Genomic DNA, 23441 nt, shown 5'->3' on the forward strand with positions numbered 1-23441 from the left:
AACAATGCTTCAAAAAGGAAAAAGAAAAACTATAATAAACTATGAAATTTTTAGACATAAAACAGCTATAGATTCCAGAATAAAATTATTCTACTTTACCTCAGCCTCCTTTTCAAGCAAGATCTGGTCTTTATTCATGTCCTCGTTCTCTACTTTCCTAAGGGTAAAAAAGAAATTAAAGTTTTAATACTGTAATACTGTATTTCTGAACAGAGATAACAAAAACCCTTTTAGAATTCTGAAGAACTCTGTACTGACATGCTCACTGAAGCGCGGCTCTGGCAGGCCTTTCCCTCTCCCACTCCCTTGCAAACCATACATTCCATCCCTACAGCTCTCCATCCAGGTCTATTCCCGTATTCAGACACTTCCTTATGCCAGATTCATTCCTAAGGCTGACTGTTAATGTCTAGCTATCAAAGCATTGAAGCCACGCCCTCAAACGCGCCCAGCCAAAGCATCTGAGCCCATTCTAATCCAGACCTCCTCTTTTGGCTGAAGCCAGATAGCAGAAACTTTTACTTTTCTTTACAGCTTCATCTTCTGTGAAAATTGGTGTTTGGGTGTGGTTTGTACCTAATCTAGGGTATGAGGGGTGCGCCCCACTGTGTGTGTGTGGGGGGAAGGGTTCCCTTCACTTAAGGCTTTTTAAATTAAAGACATGATAATTAAGAGGACACAAGGAAGGAAAAAAAAGACAAAACATGAAACTGGAAATTCAGCTACTTCTGTAAACTGAAATGACTTTGTCTTAGAGCCAAAAATAGCAGGTCTAACCCAAAGAAGGGTCTTGATTTAGGTAAGTTCCCCTTTATGACTCTACTGTGAATAATAAATACTATTACACCTAAAGAAGTCAGGAGTTGAATGAACAGAGCCTGGCAGACAGAACTGAAGAAAGCTCACTGACACCAACAGGTATGTAGTAAAAGCCTTTCTTAATTAACATAATATTTCCAAATTAGCAATATTTCAAAAATTATTTTATTTTTGTGTGTTGTATGTCTATATATGAATATGTGCATATGAATGCTGGTGTGTGTGTGGGGAGGGGGGTCAGAGTTGTTGGATCCATTGGAGCTGAAGTTATAGGCACTTATAAGCTTCCTAGAGACATGGTTTTTCAGATGCAGTTGGGTCACAAAGCACACATTTCATATATCATGGTTTGTATATGCTTAGCCTAGGGTGCGGCACTATTAGGAGGTGTGGCCTTGTTGGAATACGTATGTCACTGTGGGCCTGGGCTTCAAGATCCTCATCCTAGCTGCCTGGAAGCCAGTATTCTACTAGCAGCCTTCATATGAAGATGTAGAACTCTCAGCTCCTCCTGCACCGTGCCTGCCTGGATGTTGCTATGCTCCCTCCTTGATGATAATGGACTGCACCTCTGAACCTGTAAGCCAGCTCCAATTAAATGTTTCCTTATAAGAGTTGCCTTTGTCATGGTGTCTGTTCACAGCAGTGAAACCCTAACTAGGACATCATACAAATACACTAGGACAGCAAAAGAGAAAAAGTGAATGGATCCTGCCAGACAGAATGTAGGGAACGGAGCTGTTACTCAGGGACACCTATGGTGAGCTGACCCTCCCTAGCTCTCAATGGCAAGCAAGCCCATCGTTTACTTATAAATACAGCAATACTTCCACAAAAGTACCAGTACAAGCCTCTGGCTTTTCCATCTGAAGCTGTTTGTTTAAAAGAATTGTTTTATTATTATTTACTTGGTGCAAAGCCATGCACCACATGCATGCCTGGTATCCAAATATGCAAAGAAGGCATCAAATACCCTGGAACTGAGAGTTACAGATAGCTGTGAGCTACCTTCAGGGTGCTGGGAATTGAACCCAGGTCCTCTGCAAAAGGAGCAAGTGTTCTCGCCTCAATCTCTCTAGCCTCTGAACGTGTTCTTTTTGTTTGTTTGTTTTTGTTTGTTTGTTTGTTTTCGAGATAGGGTTTCTCTGTGTAGCCCTCCCTGGCTGTCCTAAAACTCACTCTGTAGACCAAGCTGGCCTCAAACTCAGAAATCCACCTGCCTCTGCTTCCCAAGTGCTGGGAGTAAAGGAGTGCACCACCGCCGCCTGGCTCTGAACTTGTTCTTGATGTGCACATTATGACTGTCTCTTTCCTGTGCCCCACCTCCACTTGACTGAATTAGCAATATTCTTTTAACAGTGTTTGACTAGGAAGCACATGTAGTTTTACGATCAAGAAGTTCAAGACAGGAGGAGAGTGTGACTCAAGGAACATAATACTGGGAAGACAGTGTGACAACCTGCCACCTCTCTTCAGCCTCTCAGAACGGAAATTTTCATAGTGAAGGTCTTGGGTCACTTCCTGTAGGTCCTGCATATGGGTGCTGAAAAAGAGAAGGAATGCGACAGAGGCTTCAGGATGTGGCAGTCTCGTGGGAAACAACAGCAACAGCCTCGTGAGGAACACATGGAAAGAAGCCAGCACTTAGAGCCCAGTTTGCTGTAATCTCAGGTAAGATGCCGAAGACAAGTGAGCTCCTTTGCAACCACAATAAGCTATGGCACTAAGACCCTGATAGAATATTTTCTCCTTGACACTGCCGTAGGTGCTACAGGACACACTACAAAGCCATTACCACTGGAGGGATGTGGACACATAAGAGATTTTAGGAGACTTTTTGGTAAACGAAAACTGAAATAAAACATACTTTTTAATTTTCTATAAGATCTTATTAAAAAATATAGAATTCTAATAGGTCTCTGCCTAGGCTTTTTTTTTTTAAATATTATGAATTTAAAAATGTGTAGGGGACATTACAATACATTCCTGTTGACTCAGGATCTAGGGAAATAGTGTGAATGTAGATAAAAAGGTAGTTGGATCTTCTTCATTTTAAGACAGGTACAATTTGCGTAACAAAGAAATATCACACCTCCTGAGCAATACTACCAGTCTCTGAAAGGACGGGGCTAGGACAGCCACCAGCTCAGCACGCAGACAAGCATGTCTTAAACACTCTCAGAACTATTATGCTACATATGTAATAACTTAAGATGGCAACATCATACTGGTTCTCATTCAGTGAACAGCCTAAGTAAGCAGTAATTTAACTAATCAAAGTATTAGTTTATTCAGATTATTTTGAATTTTTATCATTAAAGTATACTGTACGGAAAAGTAGAAGAGTAAAGCTTGAAAGCTTCACGAACAAGTAACGGAGAGAAGCAAATTGTTTAGTATATACACTAAGTGTTAAATACATTATACCCCAAAATATGTATAATCACATGCTAATAAAAATAAAATAGGTTATCTGTTGCCTAATCATGTAATATCCCAATTCATTTTAACATAGGAGAACTTCACCAGATGTTAACATTCTAGTTTCCAGAAAGAGACAAATGGACTTCCATATTTATGACAATGAGAACTAGACCAAGACAGTCTTAAGGTAATTGACACAGTTTCCTAAGCTAAGATTTACAGACTGTAGCATTAATAGACCCCAGGGCTCTCGCTTTGTTTGCTAGGCAATAGCCATGATACCATAGGCCCTGATTTCCTCTATTAACAACTGCTATTAGACGTGCTAACTTGTAGGTGTTCCATGTTTAACTGTGACACTATCATCTCAGAATGTCTTTACTTGTTTTGTTTGTATACATGTGTGTTCAAGTGCTTGTACTATCCAGAAGAGGGTGTCCAGTCACCTGGAACTGGGTCACAGGTAGTTTTTGAATACCTGACATGGGTGCAGTGGCAGCAAGCACTTTTAACTGCTGACCCATATCTCAAGCCCATTTCATTCCTCTCTAAATATTTAGAGTTCAACATGCTATATCCCTTTTTTCATACTGTTATCAAAAGTCATCACCCTTAATGTAAAAACTATTCAAGAGGGGAAGACATACTTTAAAAAGGAAAGAGGTGTATTGTTTTTAATCCTTTTTTGTTTTCTCTGTGTTTTGTTTCAGACAGGGTTTCTCTGTGTAGCCTGGCTGTTCTGGAACTTGGAATTCACTCTGTAGAGTAGGCTGGCCTCTAACTCGGGAGATCCGCCTGCTTCTGCCTTCTTGAGTGCTGGGAATAGAGGTGTGCACCACCACCACCTAATCTTCTTTTTAAAAAGTATACATTCATTTAAAAGGAGGACAGCAAGAAAGAAGGGCAAGTCCTACCCAAGTCCTAGGAGAAAGACTCAACAGAGAGACTCGGAGCCCCAATACCAATAAAGAGCCTCAGTCCCAACTCCTAATGTTCTTATCAGTCTGCAATAGCTTCTGAATGGCCTACTCTTCATGTTAAGTTCTGCCCTAGGGAATACACCAAATGTCTTACATGAGCATTGTTCTCAGCTTCAGAAAGTCATTGTGTTCTGGGTTCTCCACCTCTACAACACCCCACGGGTAGAGACGGCCTCTAACCTTCTTGCCTTTGGCCTCAATCAACTGGTTGGAGCCAACCACAGAGAATGGGATACTGGCCTAGAAAAAAACACAAAGTGGTAGAGAATACCAACGTTCACTATAAACCAAGATGCATGCTGAAATGGTTCACTGCTGTTTATAAAGCTGCTTTGTTACTTTTGTTTTGAGAAAGGTCTCAATACATAGTAATAGATGGTCTGAAATTAGCTATGCAGACCAGAATGACCTCAAAGTCATGGTGATCATCTGCCTCTGAATCTCCCAGCATCCCCAGTACTAATATTGAATGGGTATGCTAGTATGCCTGGCCTTAACTATGTCTGACTGAGTGCTAGAGTTAAGTAAAACACATTTTACTTACATATTCCAGTTATTTTCACATGGACAGAATCCAAACAAGCAAATTCTGCAAAGACATTTTCTTTTCTTATCGTTTTTCTTTTATAGACTTATTTAATTTAACTTTATGTGCATTGGTCTGAGGGTGTCAGATCCCTTGGAAATGGTGTTACAGACAATTGTAAGCTATTATGTGGGTGCTTGGAATTAAACTCTGGTCTTTTGGAAGAGTTTGTAAGAGTGGTAAGAGATGGCTCTTACTTACCCACTGAGCCAGCTCTCAGCCTACAATGAATGACATTTCAATCCTTACAACTTTCATAGATATATACACCAAAATATATTACTGTAATATGACCTCCCCAATCTTCTGTCAGTGAAGCTTTCTTTGCCAAATGTGCCTTTTAAAATATGTACAGAAGAAAGCAGGGAACAAGAACTGTTCATACTGTATGTCTGAAGTTACCTCTTACCTTGAGGAGTCTAGTTTGTTCCTTAAAGTCTTCATCTTCATCTGACTCTGCATCAGGTAAGTGATAGATTTTAATGCTATGCTCTTCAATTTCATCCAAAATCTGGAACAATAACAAAACTAGAATCAATTTTAGTTAAGTACATATTATTTTAGCTAGCTAACTCATATTAGAAATTCACAAGAATTATACTCAGGAAGCAGAAGCGAAAACAGACAGACCTATCTGTAAGTTCAAACCAGTTTGGTGTACCTGGCAAGTTCCAGATACGTCAGAGCTACATAGTGAGATCATCTTAAAAAAAATAAAAACACAGGGGCTGGAGAGATGGCTCAGCAGGTAAGAGCACTAACTGTTCTTCCAAAGGTCATGAGTTCGAATCCCAGCATCCACATGGTGGCTCACAACCATCCATAAAGAGATCTGACACCTACAGTGTACTTTCATATAATAAATAAATAAATATTTAAAAAAAATAAAAATAAAAATACCAAAACAAAATCCACCAAAAAATATGTAAGAATTATTTGTATATCCATGCCAAATAACTGATAAGTTATTTTTAAGTTCTTTTAGAAACAGCTAAAAAGGTTATTGTTTAAATTGAGTTTTTCTGTCTGTAAGAATAACAAAAACAGTAACCATACACTCTCACTTTCAACATACAAAGTAGTAGGAATACTAGTAATAGCCTCAATCTAGCAGCTAAGCTGAAAATATTGCTACAATCATCTACCAAGACAAGAGCCAGGGAACAGAGACACTGTAAGCACCTAAAGTTCATGGGCAATAGGCAGGGCTCACATAGTCACTGAATGGGAGGAGGAGTAAATCATGCAAGCAAAACCAATTCTGAGAGTGATCCTAGAACTTGGTGGCAGAGGCTAGTGGATCTGTGAGGCCACTGTGATCTACATGGTGAGTTCCACAACAGCCAAGGCTACACAGTGAGACTCTGTCTCAAAGTGTCAAAATTCATTAACTGACCAATATTGAGCTGAGCATGGTGGCACATGCCTTTAGTATCTACCTTTTTTTTTTTTAAAAAAAGATTTATTTATTTATTTTATGTATGAGTACACTATTGCTCTCTTCAGACACACCAGAAGTGGGCATCAGATCTCATTATAGATGGTTGTGAGCTACAATGCGGTTTCTGGGAATTGAACTCAGGACCTCTGGCAGAGCAGTCAGTGCTCTTAACCACTGAGCCATCTCTCCAGCCCCAGTATCTATCTTACAAAAACAAAAACCCACCCAGGTATAGAGAGCCAACACTTCATGTCACATCATTCACCTTAGTACTATGGAAGTTCCTTTTTTTTTTTTTTTTTTTTGGTTTTTTGGATTTGGTTTTTTTGTTTTTTTGGTTTTTTTGAGACAGGGTTTCTCTGTATAGCCCTGGCTGTCCTGGAACTCACTTTGTAGACCAGGCTGGCCTCGAACTCAGAAATCTGCCTGCCTCTGCCTCCCAGAGTGTTGGGATTACAGGTGTGCGCCACCACCGCCCAGCTCTGTGGGAGCTCCTTATACCTAGCCACATCCTACTCATGAGGCTATTTTTATCTAAGAGTGTTAACTATACAAATTTGATTTTTCTATGAGGATGGAAAATAAAAATCAAAAAAAAAACCCTACAATACTGAATATTCTTTGAGTTCCAATACACAAAAAGAAATGAATTTTGTTGTCCTGCGTCTGGCAACTCAGTTGAAATCTTTCTTCCTCCTACTTCCTGGGCAGCTGGCTGGGAGTCCTACTGAGGAGGCGTGGGTGGCCATCTCCTTTCTACTTACCCTTTTCTTTAGCCGCTCACGCTCCTTCAGAGTTAGAGTGTCAGCTTTCGCAATGACAGGCACAATATTCACCTTGTTGTGTATCGCTTTCATAAATGCAACATCTAAGGGCTTCAGTCTAAAAACAATGTTCAAATTTAGGGAAAGCATAGGAACATATAATTTTTTTCTCAAAATCATCTCATTCATATATTACAACATGCAAGAGGTTTCTGAGATAAAATGACTTACCCATGTCCAAAAGGTGAAATGAAGTAGAAGCAACAATGTACCCTGTTATCAATGATGTGCCGCCTGTTCAGTCCACTCTCATCGTGTAGGTAGCGTTCAAACTGTTCATCAATGTAGGAGATAATTGTCTTGAAACTAAAACACACATTTCAATAATAATCACCATGGGATACTCACACAGGCAGTCCCTAACTTCAAAACAGGGCAACAGAGTATTCTATCCTCTGAAATTCTTGTGCAAATAATGGTAAAGAGCAGTCACTTACTAAGACTCTGTAAGGAAGGGACAGACATAGAAATAGTAACCTGCCCTCTGGCTGCAGTCTATAATACAGCATTTGTTGACAGTTAGCTTTTCAATCTCAGGTCTCATGAGAGTGGTCTTAGATAAAAACTAAATCTCAGGTTGAACACAATGGCTCATACCTGTCATCAAAATACTTAGGAAGGAAAAGCAGGAGATTTTTGAGTTCAAGGCCAGCCCAGATTATATAGTGAGACCTTATTTTAAAAGAGACTAGTATTTAAACTTGAAATGATTAGATTCACAACATTAAGTGTTGCTAACACTGTCTAGAATGTAAATACATTAAGTAACTGAAAACAAACGCAGAGTACTTGACTCTTTGAAGGCTCTGCACCCTCTGTGAACTCATACCAATCCCTGCAGTTGATGGCGTCCCCGTAGCCAGGTGTGTCCACTACTGTAAGCCGCAGCTTCACACCCCGCTCTTCAATCTCAACAGTCGAAGCCTCTATCTGGACAGTTCTTTCAATTTTCTCTAGAAAAGAAACAACCTTAATGGAAAATGTACTTAAAAATCAAGGTAGCATGCTACAGGAGAGATATCCATCATTTATATTCTTATGAAAAATGACTTGGAAGGTCTCAGAAAGTAACATAAACACTAATTAGAAAAGATCCAGAGTCAGCAAGGGAAATGTTGGTGCTAAAAATTAATGTTTTCTTGGGATCATTAAAAATACCAACATTGAGAGGCTGAAGAGATGGCTCAGCAGTTAAGAATACTTGTTGCTCTTGCAGAAACTTAAGGTTCACTCTCTAGCACCGACAGGATGGTTTATAGCCATTTAGAACTGCAGTTCCAAGGGACCCAACCTCCAAGGGCACCAGGTAAATATGTGCTCCACATACATTCATTCAGGCAAAACACAGATTTAAAAACAAAAGATCTTAAAATAAAAAAATTTTTAAAAAAAAATACCCATTTTGGGACTAGTGAAATGGCTCCTGGACACAAGTGCCCAGGCCAAGCCTACTGATGACTTAAACTCAGGTCCTCCAACCCATATGGTGCAAGCAGAGAACCAACTCTCGAGAATTTGAGACAAAAAGAAAGTAATATATGAATTCATTTAAAAAACAGAATATAAAAGTATTGGTAAAAAGGTTGTCCATCTTTATTGTGGTTGTTTTTATCCATCCTTATCAACAAGTATGTATGTGGCTGGAGCTGGAGCCCAGTAGTGGAGCATTTGACTAGCATGCAAAAGGTCCTAGGTTTGACAAGTACTGTAAAGCAAAACAAACATTTGAGAATGCCAGTATCTTATGCTGGGATAATCAGAGAATAGACAAACAAATATCCCTATTGTAATTTTCTCTATATATAATACTTTAACTATATTTAGATAACAGAGAACTGAACCTCTGACATCATGTACACTGGGAAGGGCGCTACCACAGAGCTACATTCTCACTTTTGTATGTAGCTTTTTAAAGACAAAATCTTTCAGCGGAGTTTTTCATCCAGCATACAATAAAGATAGAAAACTAGGACATTTAATAGATAACAAACTGAAATAAAGGTTAGTTACACAAATACACAGATAAGTGTAGAACAAAGTCTACAACCAAGATCTCAGGACCTCAGATATAGTATACTTTCCCTTCTTTAGTGATAGTTTATTTACCTGCAGCTCCAGGTATAATTCTTTCTGGGTAGAGATCAGTCAGGAATAAGCTGTTTATGAGAGTTGATTTTCCTAGACCAGATTCACCTTAAATGAAAATGAAAACACTGTCATGACCTTTCCCATATAACTGTTAAACCTAGAATGATTAACCACCCGTGTGTGTCACAAAAAGGAACAGGGAAGCTCAAGGAAGGTGAGCAACTTGTTCAAGGTCAAAGAACAAGAATCTAATTTGAAGCCAAATTCATGGGATTATAGAATTTGTTAATGGCCTATCATAAACAACTTTTATCTCTTCACACTGTCTAGAACATACTTTGGAATTTTGTTGTTGCCGTTCTTTGGAATAACCCTTGGTTTTTATTACTTATGGAGCTTCCTATTTATTGAGCTTTCTGACTCTGTGCTTGTGTCTTCATTTCCTGACAATTCTTTGCCCCTCAATAAAAGAGTACACTAGACCCTGATGGGCACATTGAAACCACACAGTGGGCCTGCTGACATGATTTATATGCTGGATAATCCCATAAAGCTTCAAGTCTCAATAGCACACACCACTGATTTCAGTGCTCGGTATACAGGTAAAACATTACCAGGGGTTTGAGGTGGCCTAGTTTTGTTTGATAATGTATTGTAGAAAAGCCTATAATAATGTCAGACATTGGACAATGCTGTGTGCCCATAAGCACCATCCCTGGTAGAGCAATTTTGCTGTTTTGAGACAGGGTCTTACTATGTAACTGAGTGAGCAGTGGTTGAGTCATTTCTTCAGCTTCAAGGTAAATGTTTTTTATAAAAAAACAAAACAAGAAAACAACCCAGATTTACATTATATTATAAATGTGTGCAGTTGGCAGTGGGGGTTATATAAGTGAGTACAAGTGCCAGAGGAGACCAGAGGAGTTGGTTCCAGAGGAGCTGGAATTCAAGGCAGCCGTAAGCTACCTGACTAAAGTGCTGGGAACTGAAGTCAGGTCCTGTGCAAGAACAGTAAGTCCTCACAATACCCAGGCCATCCCTCAACCACCATAGAAAATATTAAATGAAGCATGTTTTTTTTCTATTGTGGTAACCATTCTTCATGTCCTATGAAATATTTTAAGCTGTCTATAAAATTATGTTTATCTACTTTCTTCTAAAAATATTTTTTCCATTAGGTGTAAAATATATTTCAAGTTAATTTGCAAGTATAATGGGAAGTACTAGTTGAAGAAAATTTTCCCCATACAATCATCCAGTTAATATTTTAAAAAGATTACCTTTCCTGGTAATTTAGTCAAAAGTAACTGACCTCATAACATGGATCTACTTCTGAGCTATTAGTCTATGAGCTTTATCATATTGTCTTGATTCTTGTGGGTAAGCCTTCAAGTCTAATTAAGTTCTCCAACTTTGTTCCTTTTCTAAACTGCTTTGAAAACTCTAGGTTCTCTGAATTCTCATTTAAAGGTTAGAATTAGATTTTAAATATCTATTTTTTTAAAGCTTAATAAAATTTTGATTTAGGAACAATCTGACTCTGTGTACAGTTTGAAGGAAAAAGGACGTGATGGTGTGAATTAGAAACGTCTCTCCTAGGCTCAGACATTTGAATATTTGCTCATCAGTGGCCTTGTCGAAGGAATTACATTGGGACAGCGGGGTCTGAACAATTTATGTCTGTACCCTGAATCTAGTTTGTTCTCTCTAATTTTGTGCTTGCCTTTGAAAATGTAAGTTCTCAGCCTCACGCTCCTGCCACCATGTCTGCCGCTTGCTGCTATGCCTCCCCACCATGATGGTCTCATCCCTCCAGAACAGGAAGCAAAATAGTCCATCTCTTCCTTAAGTTGCCTTGGTCATGATTATTTCATCAAAGCAACAAAAAAGTGACAAATCTTAATAGTTTCCAAATAGAGCAGGTCTCACAACTTAATTACATTGTCTTTAACCTCTCCAGAGCATTTTTCAATGCATAGTTCTCAAATATATTTGGCCAGTTATCACTAAGCACTATATTTTATGTTCAGTAATAGTGTTGTCAGGTTTTGTCTCTCCTTTCCTCCTCTTCTTCCACCTTTTCTGTTTGTTTTTTGAGATGGTCTCATGTGGCCAAGGCTAGCCTCAAACTCCCTAGGTAGCTAAGGGTAGCTTTGAACTCCCTCTTGAGTGCTGGGATTGCAGTTCTGTCCTTAAAACTGTTTGTTTATAATTCATGTGTCTACGTGTTTTGCCTGCATGTATTTAAATGTTCTGCATGTCTGCCCACAGAGGTCAGAAGAGTGCATTAGAGCCTCTGGAACTTGAATTTCTACTGTAAGCTGCTATGTGGCAGCTGGGAATCAAACCTGGGGCCTTTAGGAAAGCAGACAGTGCTCTTAACCTATGAGTCATCTCTTCAACCCTTCGTTCTATCTTTTTAAAGCTTGTTTTAAAATTACTTGCTGTTAATTTTGGTACCACAGTAGACAACACTAACTTTAAATGTTTAATCATGTTACTGTGCCAATGTCTATTTAGTCAGCTCTCTTATAACTAGCATAAATAATTTATTGAAAATAATTACCATGTTAGGGAATTATATCAGTATAATATACATTTCACATCTGTTTACCTTTATGCAATGTTCACTGGGTAGAAACCGGAACACAAAAATCTACCTCCAATGAATACACAACAAATATCTATCAGCTACATCAAATCATCAAATGTTTTTCCTTTTCAGTAACACACAGATCATACTACAGAAACACTGATTACATTGTTGGTCTTGCTAAAATCTTGTTATAAACAGTAGTCTATACTTTTCTTGTGATTTGTAATGGAATAAAGTTTGCCTAATGAAATGAATATGGGAGCTAGGCACTGTGCAGTATATATGTGGCAATCAGGAGTTTAAGACCACTCTTAGTTACATAACCAGTTTGAGGTTAGCCTGAGCAACACGAACCATGACTCAAAACCCCAAATTTGGGGTAGTATTTCCCATTCGTCTAAAGTTTATATGTGATTTTTCATTTCCACCACAGATGGCCTATGGTTTAGTGAGTCTAGAGAATTAACTATCTCATCCAAATTGCTCATCAACAAAACATCTTCATATCATCACCTATGATCTGTCTAGTGATAGAAGGCTAAAATGATAGATAACCTTTCCAAGCTTGACATTAGTAGTTTGAGTCTACTTTCTTTTGTTCAAGTCAAAAGAAACATTTACTACTCTCTCTTTTAGTTCCATTTTCTGTATCACTTGTTTCTCATTCAATGCTCCCACCTCTTATTTTCTTATTTCTGAGCTTAGTCATTCTTCACTTTCTAGAATATGGTAAAAACAAACAAAAAATGATGACTAATTTAATTTTGAATTTTAAAAAATGTATTGTATGCTTGTCCATGTGTGCTATGGTTCTATGGGTCCTTCGTGAAGGTCAAAGGCCAGTTCTTGGGATTTAGTTCTCTCCTGCCACCTTCTGGGATTAGGTGGTCAAATTTAGGTTGTCAGGTCTGCTGACAGCACCTCTACCCAGAGATGGGGGGTGGTAGGAAGAAGAGGAAAAGGAGACAAGAGAAAGAGAGAAAGGACGCATGCAAATTAGAAGTAGGACAAAGTCAAATCTCTTAAGTCCTACATCAAGGCTCCACCTCTTCAGGGTTCCATAACCTCTCCAAACAGCATATCACCAGGGACCAAATGTTTAAAACCATTAGCATACAGGTAGCCCATGGGGGACAATTTTCCTTCAAAACATCCCAACTATATAATTTTGCTTTTGGCTACTCAGTTAAAAAAATTCCAAAATCCTGTTTTAATTTTTGTTTTAACAGTATATCAGATAGTATGAATATAACACTGTAAATGGCCGAATTTCTCTTTCTCCTTCTCTCTGTGTCAAAGTCTCATTATGTAGCCCAGGCTGGTCTCTAACTTGGATGCCTCTTCCACCAGCTTCCCACGTACTGAATTTACAGACATGCACTATCATACTTATTGATGTCTTTAATAAGTGATATTTCTGACTTAGTAAGCAGTTTGATTCTCCAGTGCTTATTTATAACTTTTTAGGGATAAATAACATTTTATGTTTACTTTAGTCCTGTAGACCCTATCAAGTACCCTGAGTGTTTAATAAATGAAATTCAAATGTTTCCAACCACACAAAAGTTTTCTAGCCCTGTGTAGTCTCCAGTTCAGTTCACTGATAGTGACATTTTACACAGCTTCAGCAATCTGTACTCTACATACACAGATTTAGTGTTATTTGGCCAATGCCTCAGAAGGATTACCAGTGTGTAATTCTGGAATTCTTTTGTTTTTTGGGAATTCTGCCTAGCTACCTCAGGTTTTAGCTCTGAGACATAGTATTCCTGATTGATTTCACTCTTTGCTCTCTGGTAAAAGGTATAAGAACCATGTAGTAATGTGAGGTCCATGTAATTTGCTTCTGTAAATGACTAAATTCCTACATTGCCTACAATCCAGGGTTAAAATAAGCAACAGCAACAACGCCCCAAATACATATGTAATAGTCTTCTAGTTCTTCACTACAGGAGGGCTAACTTATTTCAGGGGCTGATAAACTTCTGGCATCAACTCAAATCCAGCCTGCAGCTTTCTTATAACTGAAGCTTTACTGGAACAATATTATGCCTCTTTGTTTATGTGCTGACTATGGCTCCTTTCCCTCTGTAAGTTTAGTGTTGAATATTATGACCAAAGTATATGACTCATAAAGGTCTCATGCTAATGTGACCCGTTTTAGAAAGCTTACTGACCTCTGAATTATATACAGTCTGTTTTTTTAGTGCTATATATCAGATAATAATGTGACAGAGTACACTGGTCTTTTCTACCAAGAACTTAAATTCATATCATTTTTATTATGTAAATATACTCCAGAATATGTTGGCATCTATGTTTATTTTAGATCCATGAACTATTAATTCTAAGGAATAAACAAGTCTTACTTGATCATAACCACCATTAAGCTTTTCAAATACTCAATCAGCTTTAAAATTTAGCAACTGTAAAACAAACAAACAAACAAACCAACCTAACTAAAATGTGATATGGCTAAGAGAGTAACAAACAGTTCATCATCAGAGCGAGGTGTGGTGGCTGAAGCATCGAACAGCACACAAGGTCGTGTGTATCTCTGTATGTATGCACAGCTCTCTAAGTCTGAGGCTAGCCTAGCCAGGGCCACAAAGTCAAACACTGTTTCAAACAAACAGGCAAACAAACATTAACAAAAACAATAAACCCCCACCACAGTTCATCATTAAGCTTCTACTGGCATGCTAAAACCCAATACACTAGGATCCAAACACATTATGCCAGCATCTATAGCTGATACAATAGAAATACATTCTAGCAACCACTCAATTTCAAAGTACTTCCACTATAATTCTATAAATTACTAATTTTTAAGTGAAAATTTATTGTTGTTGTTGGTTTTTTTTTTTTTTTTTGAGACAGGGTTTCTCTGTGTAGCCCTGGCTGTCCTCGAACTCAGAAATCCGCCTGCCTCTGTCTCCCAGAGTGCTGGGATTAAAGTGAAAATTAAACACAATGCCAATTAAACGATTACACAGTCACCTCTAATATGTAACAATTCTGCAAATTCACCTTTAACAATACCTTACAAATGTGGGTTGTCACTGAAATTGACAGTGTCTATTTTTGTTGTTTTGAGACAGGATCTGTGTAGTCCTGGTTGTGCCAGAGCTCACAATGTAGAACAGGTTGGCTTCAAACTCACTGAGCTCTTCCTGTCTCTGCTTCACAAGTGCTGAAATTAAAAGTATGCACCACCATGCCCAGCCTTTGACGGTATCTTTAAGAGCCTTCTGGTGTGGTGTCTCTCATAAGATAGTGGCCAGTGTCAGCAGGGATGGCAAACATGCACAGGAAGCCTAACTGGGACTAGAGGACATCCTGAGGTAAGTCATCTACAAGGCTACTGGCAGGCTCAGTTCTTTGGCATTATAAAGTCATGACAGCTAGCTTCCTCTAGTTTTAGTAGTATCTTTTAGTCTTGGAAGTCACATCATTTCTACAACATCCACTACAACAATTTTAAAGGGGGGGGGGGTGAGGGACAACAAGATGATTCAGAAAGTCAAGTCACTTGCTGCTTAAGCCTGGTGACCTGCGTTCTATCCTTAGAACCCATATAAAGATGGAAGGAGACAACCATCGCTAAACAAGTGTGCCTCTGTGCACATTAAATATATGCATATACACAAATGATAAAAAAGAAACAACAACAACAAAACCCAAAGAAATCCTGGCAAGTATCACTGGTGACTAAGTTAATTATAACAAAGAAATTTTCATTATATATGAAGAAAGAAATTACATAAAAATCATATTTTCCTCTTGAGCAAATTTTACTGAATATATGTGTGCACATACATAAAATCTTAGCCAAATAAATGTCCATATTTATAAGTTCCAGAGTTGATTTTGCAAAGAAAGAAATTTACTCACATTACAGGTAAGGCCAATGCATTTCATAGGTTGGGAAAGGGGGATATTTAGTAAGATAACTTCTTACCAACCACCATCAGAGTGAACTCGAACCCCTTTTTCACTGATTTTCGGTGAACTTGATTGGGAAGATTTGCAAATCCAACATAGCCAGGAGTTTCTGGATTTATAAACTGAGCTGGTTGTTGCTAAAATAAGATATAAAAATATAAAATAGAGCTAATAAACACCTTATTGGTTACTTTTATGATATTATCAAACCTGTAAAAAACATAGGTAATCAGTAGTTTTCACAAATTAAAAAAAACAAAACAACAAAGAAACTCCACAAATCACCACTTTTAAAACTTATACTTTTATTAGAAAATTGTGTACTTAATTGGATTAAAGAAAACACAATCTGAGGCTGGAGAGATGGCTCAGAGGTCATGAGCACTGGCTCCTCTTCCAGAGGACCCAGGTCAATTCCCAGCACCCACAGGCTAGCTCACAACTGTCTATAGCTCCAGCTCCCAGGGATTCAATACCCTAATACAGACATACAGGCAGGCAAAACACCAGTACACAGAAAATAAAAATAACTAAATTGTTAAACACACACCAATCTAATTCCTTCCCTATATGCTGACTCATAACTAATATTTTGATAGCTAATTTCTGCTTAGCAATTTAACTATGTAAATTATGCAAGACTAGCTTATCTCAATGAAATAAATCAAATTATGGCCTGAGATAAAGAGCATTACAGACAGCTGGAGAGATGACTCAGTGATTAAGAGCACTGACTACTTTTCCAGAGGTCCTGAGTTCAATTCCCAGCAACCACATAGTGGCTCACAACCATCTGTAATGGGATCCGATGCCACCTTCTGATGTGTCTGAAGACAGGGTCAGTGTATTTACATACGTGAAATAAATAAATAAATAAATCTATCCTTTAAAAAAAAAGAGAGAGAGAGGAGAGAGTTACAGAAAACTGACTCCTCTCACTGAACACTTAGCTAGAGACTAGCCTACTACCTAGTCTCAGGAATGATACTCTGAACACACCTGGGAATAAGACATTTCTTGCTATCCTTCCTCTTATGGCACAGAGCTTTATCTAAAGAAAGGCAGGGAACTTAGGAGTGTAATGTTGAGATTTCAGGTTCAAAAATTATCAGACAAAAAAGACTAAGCCCAGAGCAGACTACCCTGAAAAATCTAGTTATTTGTTTTGACAGGCTCATTACATATTGCTGGCTGGTCTGGAGCTTGCACTCTTCCTGTTTCAGCCTCACTGCCTCATCGATAACATCAACATTCTTGATGAAAGGATGTCCATCCGGTAAGACTGAAGATGATGGAAGATGTGGTAAATCAAAAACAGTAAAACCACATGTAGGAGATAAGATAAGGGTACTTGCCTTGCAAGTCTGACAACCAGAAGTCAAATCACTAGAAAGCAAATTAAAAACAAAACCAAAAAGCCTGGGCATGGTGCTAAGTCTTTGTGACCTTAGCTCTGGACAAGAGAAGGCAGACGGATAGTTGAGGCTCCAGGCTAGTGACAGATCTGTCTGTCTCCTTCTCTGCCTCCTCCCCCTGACACACATAAGAAGAGAGAGGAGGGAGGATAAACCAACCAACAAACAAAACACTGATGGACAGTGAGGAATAATACCCAAAGTTGAACTCTAGTTTCTGCACACATGCATGCATGCACTCACGCAGCCTCTCCCACCCCTTAAATCCTACAATTTATGCAATAGCATACTAAACATGAAAAAATGTTAATGCATTCACTTGTACATACATACGAAAATATACCTAAAACTTTTATAGTGATTATTTCTGGGTGGTAGAATAATGGCTCTTTTATTTAATCTCTGTTCAAAATTATTTGCATAAAACCAGTAACTGATATTATGGCTTTTCACTGGATAGTAATAAGCACCCTTAGACTCAAAAATAAAAGACAAAGCAAAATGATACCCTTCAGCTTAACTACAAGTTCCACTTTCTCAGCTTATGTCCTTTAAAATTAATTTAATTTATATCAGAGCTCTGGAACAATTTATAAGGGCTAATCTAGACCAACATAGCCTGCCTAAGAGCCCCAGTAATTTAATTATGTGAATTATTAGAATTTTTAATTGCTATTTGATTGGTATAGGTAAAATCTAAGATGGTCAAAAGGATATGCATTGACATATTAGATTTAAAAATTTGGTAAAGAAGGCAACTCAAAACTTCAGAATAATACAAAATCAGAAAGTTATCTTAGAAATCCTTTTTAGCTATCTGAAAATTTAAAGCTGAAATTTCTCTTTACACCATAGATACATGAAGTATATGACCTTACCTTAGACATCTTTCTTGATTTTTCTATCTGTTAAAAAAGAAAAGACAGATGTCTGAATTTGTATATGCATATTTAACAACATGAACTGACCCATGAAGATAGATATGTGACATCACTTTCTTTCTTTAGCTTCTCAGTAACCTCAAACATTGGCCTGGATTACTCAATATAAAGAAAAAAATTAAATAAGCTGACAAAATTATCTGGACATACATTTCTATAGTTCCAAATATACGTACATATATATATTTTCTTTCAGTACTTATTATATTCTAGACATCAGGGATGAGATGGGAGAAAAAGACAACTACTTCATATCTCTAATTTAATTGAAGCCTTTCAAGGAGAAAAGGATACCACTGTGCCCAGAGTCCTGTATCTTGAATGTGTGTCATCTCTGACTGAAAGATCACTAACGTAACTTGAGAACTAAATGTTGGCACTGGGGCAAAAGGTACAACATGAAGCACATTTACAAGAGGACAAATTGAACTTTTTAATGTTTATGTGCCTGTCTGGTACCTCTGAGGTCAGAAGGTGTCGATCCCCTGGAACTGGAATTATGGATGGCTGTGAGCCACCATCCAGGTCCTACAGAAGAGCAGTGAGTGCTCTTAACCACTGAGACCATCTCTCTAGCCCCAGAGCTGAATTTTTACACAAATTTTACAACCCTGAAGCTTTGGGGAAAAGGGAGTGTTGCCTTTCAATTTCACTCAGAACTTAGCAGAAAGTTTATTTTCCGAACCTTAACCTACATGATCACTGCAGACCCCAAGTTTCTCTCTCTAATGGAAATGTTTTCAAGCACCTAAGACAAAATGAGGTTCCTGCACTTCACTATATTTGAACAGGTAAATTAAGGTAGGCATGCAAAAGAATTCATGGGCCTTCAATTGAGTGTTATGATGTTTCACAGGGATCTGAGTCTTGGTTATCCCTTTCCGTTGGCTTTTATAAGCTTTAATGTTGAAAAATTTAGCACACCTACAGAAAGAATTTTCAAAGTGTCCAGATCAGGGGAGAATATATAGGGGCAAAGACAAAAACAAACAAAATCTTCCTGTCAAAAACAAACACCAGTCTATACATTAGCCAGCTATCTGGAACTGTGTAACGGAAGAATGAATTAAGGTCCTTTAGATAGAAAGGACATCCTTGAAAAATGGTATTAATAGACAACAACTAAATAGATTAAACTATGTCATCAAAGGAAAAGTTAGGGGCAAGAGTGAATATAAAGAAGTAAAACCTTCTAAAGGAGAGATAAATAAGTCAGATGGAATATAGATTTGCCAGAAGCTATACCCTGACTCAAAAATATAGTCCAGTTAGGAGATAATAGGAAAGGTAACCACTAACAGAGGAAAAAAAAGCAGTAATCCCAAACAATATAAAAATCTAAAACTATAGATGGTGGCCCATTCCTGTAACCCCAACATTCGAAGGTTGAAGCAAGAGGAAAGTGAATTCAAGGCCACCCCTGGATATTTTTCTTTATTTTGTGGGTCTTCTCCCCCCCCCCCCTTATGGACAGGATCTCTCTATTACGTATTTCTAGCTGGCCCTAGTGTGAACCACCAACACTGGGCCAGTATTTGTCTTAAAAAAAAAAAATAATAAAAGTAACAAATAGCAACTTAATCAAATCAGAATATACAGAAAGAGGAAACTATCAATAACAATCTTATATCAAGACAAAAAAAAAAAGGTGAAATTTGAAAAAATAAATGTAAAAAAGAAAAAAAAAGGATGTCCTCCTTAAAAGACAGACTGGGATAAAACAATCAGACCAACATAATTTGGTTATACTGAATATGGTCAGTGTCAACAGAGGCAAATGGACAGTTTTTGTTGTTTTAAATCATAGAAGAGTACTTGACAAGAGAAAATGCTAACAATATACTTCTATATAAAACATGTAGGATAGAAAACAGCATATACAACTTAATATCATTTTTATGGAAAGAAAAATAGCTATATGTATAAAATCATGCATAAAAATAAATGTATACACCTCATGCTTATGGTTATTTGTTATAGTGGAACTGGAAGTGATTACAACTTCCCCAATATAATTCACCTGCCCAGCAAACATCTGCTTCATCTGCTCTTCTGCGATTAGTCATAAACAATTTTCTTCCAACAGTTTGATTCATAATACACACATCTCCTTCATGCAGCTACTGCTATTCTCATTAAAAAGCAGGTATTATGGGCTTTTATATACTAGCAAATGGAGAACATTTTTAACTTAAATAATAAAAAGAATTATAGCAGACACCTGGCTATAGAAAGTGATATGGAGAACTAGAATTCTTGACATGATTTCCTCTATTTAATAGGGGAAAAAAGGTTACCATTAGTTGTTTGCATTTGTGGTGTAGTTTGAAATACGAAATACAGGAGTTAGGACTGAACAATCTGGGGTCTCTCCTCCTACCAGCCAATGGCCTGCATTAAAATTAAGAATTTCATTTTCTACAAAATGTGGCTACTAATCTTATAAAATGTAATTGTAGAATTTTAAGTGAAGGAAAAATCAGAATAGGTTTAAAAAATGTTTTGTTTTCAGTAAAGAGTCAAAATAAATGTTAAACAAAAACATCAAGAAAGAAATTCAAAGTTACTGTAGCAGGAAAACTAGCTCCTTCTCCAATCCCCACCCTATCCCTGCCTGCAGTATCAAATTCTTACTGTTTTTATCACCTTCCATGGGTCAGAAAGGTCAAGATTGTGAAGTTATTTTGATTTTAATAAATGACATCTAACTTCTTTAAGAGTTAATACATGGAATATAGTTGGGATTCCATGGAAACACAGTTGTGTCCCAAATATACATGTATAGGCCATCATATTAACTCTTGACAATGCAAAAGCATTAAGAAATAATCATTTAAGCCAGGAGGTGGTGGTGCACGCCTGTAATCCCTGTAATCCCAGCACTCTGGGAGGCAGAGGTAGGCAGATTTCTGAGTTCGAGGCCAGCCTGGTCTACAGAGTGAGTTCCAGGACAGCCAGGGCTATACAGAGAAACCCTGTCTCGAAAAAACCAAATCCAAAAAAAAAAAAAAAAAAAAAAAAAAGAAAAAAAGAATCATTTAAAACTTTTGTAAGGAAGATAATAACAGAGCCCTGTCTAAATACTTAACGACAGATAAAACCATAAAGCAAAGACAAAGAAAAATTCCAAGTCAACTTAAAGAGTATTCCAAGGGCAGAAAGACAGTAATACAACCAGTCTGGCTTAACCAATATACAGAAGCTTTATGGAACAGGTTATGAATAAAACCATATAGCCTACATTTTAAAAGTATTAATAAAATGTGAAAGTTTTAATTTACTTTTTAGGGTTAGTTTTAGAGATAGTTTCTCACAGTCCTGAAACTTGCTATGTAAACCAGAATGGCCTCAAACTCAGAGTGATGTGGGATTAAAGGTATGAACCACCATATCCAGCCTGAAAGTTTTTTGTAATCAACACTCTCAACACATGATCTGATTAAACTAAAGGTGAAAAGAAACAAACTCTCAAAGAGCTGGAACAATCCTGAATTCTTGGATTAAGGAAATCCCCAAAGCAAAAACCACAAATTGTCTCTAGGAGCCAATGGAATTGTGCTGGGAGAGATGCAGATGTCCACATTTATAGGACAAACTCTAACTTGAGTTTTACATATTTTTATCAGTAACAGAACAAATAAAGACATTTTGTCCCACTAATCTGGGCTCATGGGGGCTCAGAGACTGGACCAAGTATCAGGGAACCTATATGGGTCTGACCTAGATCCTGTGAATATGTTGTGGTGTGTAGCTTGCTATTCTTGTGGGACTCCTAATGGTAGGGACGGGCCCTTTTGCCTGCTTTTGGGACCCCTTTTCCTCATCTAGCCTTAATCTGAGGGAGGTGCCCAGTCTTACCTCAACTTGGAGGAGTAGATTTGAGGGAAAAGAGAAATGGAAGGGAAAAACTGGGAAGAGAGGACAGAGGGGAAACGGCAGTCTAGATGTAATAAATGAAAAAAAGAAGTTTTGGCCCTAAAAACAACAACAAACAACAACAACAAAAAAATCCTTAAAAAAAAAAATCAATAGAAAAAAAGAAATGAAATTATTTTAAAAAGAGAAGGGCAAGTAAATCCAAAAGCTAAATCTTGAAATAAATTCTGTTTTTGAGGGTCTCACTATATAGCTCTAGCTGTCCTGAAACTCACTATGTAGACTGAGCTGGCTTCTAACTCAGAAATCGACTTGCCTCTACCACCCTAGTGCTTTGAGTTAAAGAAATTTGCCACCATGACTGACAAAAACAAATTCTTCATATAAATCCAACTAAAGAAATGAGAACAGACACAAAAGAAGGCACAATCACAGATACAGACTATAAAAAGGCCACAATTACATATTACACTATATATTACCAAAACAGGATAAAAATTAGAATTGATCTAATCTAAATCCAGCAATAGGGCCAGCTAGATGGCTCATAGTTGCAAGGGTCTTGCCTCCAAGCCTGAATACCAGAGTTAGATCTCAGGGATCCACTTGGTAAAGGAAAAAGAGGCTCCAACAAGTTGTCCACTAATCTCAGCACATGAGGAGCATATGCCTCATTCCCCCCAAATACATACGTAAATATAAAAAAAATTCTAGAAATGAAGACAGCAAAGCACACACACACACACACACACACACATGCACACACACACACATGCACACACACACACATGCACACGCACCTAAACTAGGGGCCAACACCAGATGGAATTAGAGCAAGCTAGCATGAAACTCTGAAGAGACAATAACAAAGTCGTCTAACTATCCCCAACCACTTGTAGAAAAAAAGAGAAGTACTGTGGTTTGTTGTGAAGGCAACATAATTTTAATAACAATCCAGATGGAAAAGGAAGAAGGAATGTCCCACCAGTAAGGAAACAAAGAACAAATATCATCAAATCAGCTTCATTCATAGATATAAATACAAAATTTAAAAATATTTGCTGGCAATAGTAATGCATCAAAAATATCAATATAACAAATCAAGAGAAAACCATATATAAACAGATACCAATGGAATATTTAATTAAGTTGATTCAACAATCAATCTGAACACTAAGGAAACTGCTTATATATAATTCAGGGTTAATTCCCAAACCAATAGCAAATATTATTCCTTAAACTACGGGATGAAAAGATGGCTCCCAGGTTAAAACCACTTGCTGCTCTTCCAGAGGACAGAGGTTTGATCCCAGCAATAACATGGAACTCACATTTATCTGTAACTTGAGTTCCAGGGGACTGATGTCCTCTTCTAACCTCTCTGGGCACCAGACATGTGATACAGATGTATAAAACACTTATATACATAAAATACAACTTTTATAAAAGGGGATATTAAATCTATTTTAAATAAATATTAGGTTAAAAAAAAGTTCATTACTCTTA

General features: G+C 37.6%; 1 protein-coding gene across 3 annotated transcripts in view; it reads right to left on the reverse strand.

Annotated features, from left to right (window-relative positions):
• Septin2 (septin 2) overlaps positions 1-23441 on the reverse strand; it is a 31705-nt gene that overhangs the window by 3929 nt on the left and 4335 nt on the right. For all 3 annotated transcript variants that reach the window (XM_052192444.1, XM_052192445.1, XM_052192443.1), the window contains exons 2-11: positions 17997-18023; positions 15720-15840; positions 9181-9267; positions 7904-8027; positions 7246-7380; positions 7015-7132; positions 5219-5320; positions 4318-4463; positions 2279-2362; positions 100-157 (exon numbers count right to left, since the gene is read on the reverse strand). In XM_052192444.1, the coding sequence (XP_052048404.1) occupies positions 100-157; positions 2279-2362; positions 4318-4463; positions 5219-5320; positions 7015-7132; positions 7246-7380; positions 7904-8027; positions 9181-9267; positions 15720-15840; positions 17997-18005 (984 nt within the window). In that variant the 5' untranslated portion in view covers positions 18006-18023. The remainder of the gene's footprint in view (positions 1-99; positions 158-2278; positions 2363-4317; positions 4464-5218; positions 5321-7014; positions 7133-7245; positions 7381-7903; positions 8028-9180; positions 9268-15719; positions 15841-17996; positions 18024-23441) is intronic.

Source organism: Apodemus sylvaticus, chromosome 9 (genome assembly GCF_947179515.1).
Source record: "Apodemus sylvaticus chromosome 9, mApoSyl1.1, whole genome shotgun sequence".
NCBI classification, from domain to species: Eukaryota; Metazoa; Chordata; class Mammalia; order Rodentia; family Muridae; genus Apodemus; species Apodemus sylvaticus.